The sequence below is a fragment of the Oncorhynchus tshawytscha genome, unplaced genomic scaffold (genome assembly GCF_018296145.1).
Source record: "Oncorhynchus tshawytscha isolate Ot180627B unplaced genomic scaffold, Otsh_v2.0 Un_contig_6844_pilon_pilon, whole genome shotgun sequence".
Classification (NCBI taxonomy): domain Eukaryota; kingdom Metazoa; phylum Chordata; class Actinopteri; order Salmoniformes; family Salmonidae; genus Oncorhynchus; species Oncorhynchus tshawytscha.
In genome coordinates this window covers 5,880-10,313 of record NW_024607504.1, presented here as the reverse complement: position 1 = coordinate 10,313, position 4,434 = coordinate 5,880, and the positions used below count along the sequence as shown (strand labels likewise).

The 4,434-nt window shown below is 45.2% G+C and overlaps 1 protein-coding gene across 1 annotated transcript; it reads right to left on the bottom strand.

The window, feature by feature from the left end:
• Nucleotides 1-2,183: 2,183 nt before the first annotated feature.
• On the bottom strand, nt 2,184-3,871 carry LOC112247913 (tripartite motif-containing protein 16). The gene is made up of 4 exons (XM_042312479.1): nt 3,618-3,871; nt 3,110-3,200; nt 2,925-2,984; nt 2,184-2,697 (listed from the first exon to the last, which is right to left on the bottom strand). Exons 1-4 carry the CDS (start codon nt 3,675-3,677, stop codon nt 2,225-2,227), a joined length of 684 nt encoding a protein of 227 aa, XP_042168413.1. The 5' UTR covers nt 3,678-3,871; the 3' UTR covers nt 2,184-2,224.
• Nucleotides 3,872-4,434: the final 563 nt, after the last annotated feature.

The window sequence follows — 4,434 nt, the reverse complement described above, 5'->3', positions numbered from 1 at the left end:
CCATCCCCCACCTCATCAGGAGCATGCCCAGGCGTTGTAGGAAGGTCATAGAGGCACTTGGAGGCCACACACACTACTGAGCCTCATTTTGACTTGTTTTAAAGGACATTACATCAAAGTTGGATCAGCCTGTAGTGTGGTTTTCCACTTTAATTTTGAGTGTGACTCCAAATCCCGACCTCTGTGGGTTGATACATTTGATGTCCATTGATCATTTTTGTGTGATTTTGTTGTCAGCACATTCAACGATGTAAAGAAAAAGTATTTAATAAGAATATTTCATTCATTCAGATCTGGGATGTGTTATTTTAGTGTTCCCTTTATTTTTTGGAGCAGTGTATATTCACCTTTGATATTTACTCCTCACTTTCCCTTTCAGGTCCATAGGGTTTTACTGCCCCCTGCTGGAGAATGGAGCACACTGCAGACCCTTTCAGGTCCATAGGGTTTTACTGCCCCCTGCTGGAGACTGGAGCACACTGCAGTCCCTTTCAGGTCCATAGGGGTTTACTGCCCCCTGCTGGAGACTGGAGCACACTGCAGTCCCTTTCAGGTCCTTTCAGGTCCATAGGGTTTTACTGCCCCCTGCTGGAGACTGGAGCACACTGCAGTCCCTTTCAGGTCATAGGGTTTTACTGCCACTACAGGTACTGTATGTAGAACCATAGTAAAGACCAGTATGGACTATCAATACAGGTATTGTATGTAGAACCATAGTAAAGACCAGTATAGACTATCAATACAGATATTGTATGTAGAACCATAGTAAAGACCAGTATGGACTCTCAATACAGGTACTGTATGTAGAACCATAGTAAAGACCAGTATGGACTATCAATACAAAGTGACCATTTAGAATGAGGCCCAGTTCAATGAGAGGAAGTCTTAACAGAACGGGGGGATGACAGACAGGAAGTGGGGGGGGGGTGGAGATCTAATATATTTTTGTGCCAAACACTAAAGCAAGGTATTGTAAAAAATCTACACCCTATTCCCTACGTAGAACACTACTTTAGACCTGGTCAGAAGCACCGTAGTGCACTACGTAGGGAATCATTTGGAACAGAGACGGTTTCCTGGACATCTACATTGAACATACTGTTTAGTCCAGGACTAGGATTAATCTGTGTCTGGGAAACCAGACCATATAGTTTAGTAGAAAGTAAGTGATACCAGCTTGTAGTGGGCTGACTAGTCCTGAATTGTCCTTTAGTTCCTGGACCATTTTCCATGCAGCTCCAGGTGACAGAGAACACATCAATTAGGACCGAGCCAACAAGCTGATCAATGATACTGAGGAGAATTACATAGAGACAGAGAACCAACTGAGAAAACATATCAATGGTTCTGAATGACAACCAATATACATCAACACCAGACATCATGATTCATGGAAATGTACAAGATTAAAACATTGTATTGAATTTTAATTAATAACAAATCAGTTTACAGTTTAACCAGCTCAGCAGTATCATTATAATAGAGCCTGAACCCAGGATAGAGGGGCTGAGTGAATGTGGTCTGGACGGGGCCTCGGATGGGGCCACAGTGTCTCCTGACCCCTCCTGTCTCAGCCTCCAGTATTTATGCTGCAGTAGTTTATGTGTCGGGGGGCTGGGGTCAGTTTGTTATATCTGGAGTACTTCTCCTGTCCTATTCGGTGTCCTGTGTGAATCTAAGTGTGCGTTCTCTAATTCTCTCCTTCTCTCTTTCTTTCTCTCTCTCGGAGGACCTGAGCCCTAGGACCTGAGCTCCAGGACTACCTGACATGATGACTCCTTGCTGTCCCCAGTCCACCTGGCCATGCTGCTGTTCCAGTTTCAACTGACCTGAGCCCTAGGACCATGCCCCAGGACTACCTGACATGATGACTCCTTGCTGTCCCCAGTCCACCTGGCCATGCTGCTGCTCCAGTTTCAACTTCCACCTGACTGTGCTGCTGCTCCAGTTTCAACTGTTCTGCCTTATTATTATTCGACCATGCTGGTCATTTATGAACATTTGAACATCTTGGCCATGTTCTGTTATAATCTCCACCCGGCACAGCCAGAAGAGGACTGGCCACCCCACATAGCCTGGTTCCTCTCTAGGTTTCTTCCTAGGTTTTGGCCTTTCTAGGGAGTTTTCCTAGCCACCGTGCTTCTACACCTGCATTGCTTGCTGTTTGGGGTTTTAGGCTGGGTTTCTGTACAGCACTTTGAGATATCAGCTGATGTACGAAGGGCTATATAAATAAATTTGATTTGATTTGATTTGATTTGACTCTGTGGAGGAGGGTCATTGTGTCAGAGACACTGTAGAAGGACAGAGTACCTGCCTTGTGATCCAGGTACACTCCTACTCTGGAGGACTGAGGGCCTGATACTTTAGTCACAACATTATTGTGTCTGAACCAATAACCACCTCTATAGTAATGTAAACTCCAGGACTTGTTATTGTGTCCAAATCCACCACCTGTCCCTGTTCTGCAGATGTCTTTATATGAGACTGCTGTATAAACAACACCAGTCCTCTCCACCTCCCAGTAACAGCGTCCAGACAGACCTTCTCTACACAGATCCTGACAGTATTTGGTGAATCTGTCTGGATGGTCAGGATATGGTTGGACTTGGTCTGTATTGGTCACCTTTCTGTTCCCTTCAGACAGAGAGAGGTGTGTGTGTGCTGTGTTTGGGTCCAGTGTGAGCTGACAGGAATCTGGGAGTAGAGCAGAGACCAATGAGGGGAGTCAGAACAATAAGTTAAGTCAGATACTGTATCTACCCTGTCTTTGATTAGAGCACAGCAGAGATCAAATCAGAGAAATATGAGGAGTCAGATACCCAGTCTTTGATTAGATCTACTATTGCTATATATTTCTAGAGGGATTGTTAGGAGTGTCAGTAAAAAGAGACTGTTAGTTACTTCACAATAAAGAGACTCACATTGTAACAACTGTTCTCTGGTCTTGGGCTCTGGAGGCAGTACAACATCCACTATATGCACTACAGACACACAAACACATTGACAGAGAGAGGGAATGTTATAATCAGACCATATTCCACATGTATATGACTCGTAGGGAACTTTCAATGGTCTAAAGTTGATGTTCTTATTGTTTTCAACACACCTGTAGTGGAGATCTTGGTCCATTCTCCTTTAAGGAAGTCTTCTAGTTTCTCTCTCAGTTCAGACACAGTCTTACTCACATCTCCAAAGTACTGAAGAGGAGGGACAATGATGATTGGTAAGTCTGAAGATACACTGATACTGGAGAGAGACATAACTCTGGAGAGAGAGAGAGAGAGAGAGAGAGAGAGAGACTGATAACTCTGGAGAGAGAGCGAGAGAGAGAGAGAGAGAGAGACTGATAACTGGAGAGAGAGAGAGACTGATAACTCTGGAGAGAGAGAGAGAGAGAGACTGATAACTCTGGAGAGAGAGAGAGACTGATAACTCTGGAGAGAGAGAGAGAGACTGATAACTCTGGAGAGAGAGAGAGAGAGAATGATAACTCTGGAGAAAGAGAGAGAGAGAGAGAGAGAGAGAGAGAGAGAGACAGGACAACATAATGATTGAGATGAATAGTTTCACATGAAGTGAATTTCATATCACATGTAACAAGACAGTTTAGTTACCTGGAGGATGTGATCCTCTGTGTGTGAGAGCTGCTCCAGCTCAGTGCTTCTCTTCCTCATCTCAGCTATCTCCTGCTTCAGTTGCTCCAGGAGTCCTTCAGCTTGACTCACTTGAGCCTTCTCTTGGGCTCTGATCAGCTCCTTCACCTCAGAGCTCCTTCTCTCAATGGAGCGGATCAGCTCAGTAAAGATCTGATCACTGTCCTCCACTGCTGACTGTGCACAGCGCTGGAGAGAGAGAGAGAGAGAGAGAGAGAGAGAGAGAGAGAGAGATAGAGAGAGAGAGACAGAGATAGATAGAGAGAGACAGAGAGAGAGAGACAGAGAGAGAGACAGAAAGAGAGACAGAGAGAGACAGAGAGAGAGAGAGGGAGACAGAGAGACAGGAACATTCTACATTTGGCTAGAAATTCAAAAGGAAATTATCCTAACAGAGAAAAATGTCCTCCTGTGTGCTACCTATATCCCCCCACTAGAATCCCCATATTTTAATGAAGACAGCTTCTCCATCCTGGAGGGGGAAATCAATCATTTCCAGGCCCAGGGACATGTACTAGTCTGTGGCGACCTAAATGCCAGAACCGGACAACATAACCAACAAAAACGGGTCACAACTCCTGCAGCTCTGTCGCACGCTGGGTATGTACATAGTCAACGGTTGGCTTCGAGGGGACTCCTGTGGTAGGTACACCTATAGCTCATCTCTTGGCAGTAGTACTGTAGACTACTTTGTCACTGACCTCAACCCAGAGTCTCTCAGAGCGTTCACAGTCAGCCCACTGACACCCCTATCAGACCACAGCAAAATCACAGTCGT

Coding starts and splice junctions, on each gene's coding strand:
- LOC112247913 (XM_042312479.1), bottom strand. CDS start 3,677: ATGAGGAAGAGAAGCACTGAGCTGGAGCAGCTCTCACACACAGAGGAT. Junction 3,201..3,617: donor CAGAGGATCACATCCTCCAG/GTAACTAAACTG, acceptor CCTCCTCTTCAG/TACTTTGGAGATGTGAGTAA. Junction 2,698..2,924: donor CAGAGAACAGTTGTTACAAT/GTGAGTCTCTTT, acceptor CTCTACTCCCAG/ATTCCTGTCAGCTCACACTG.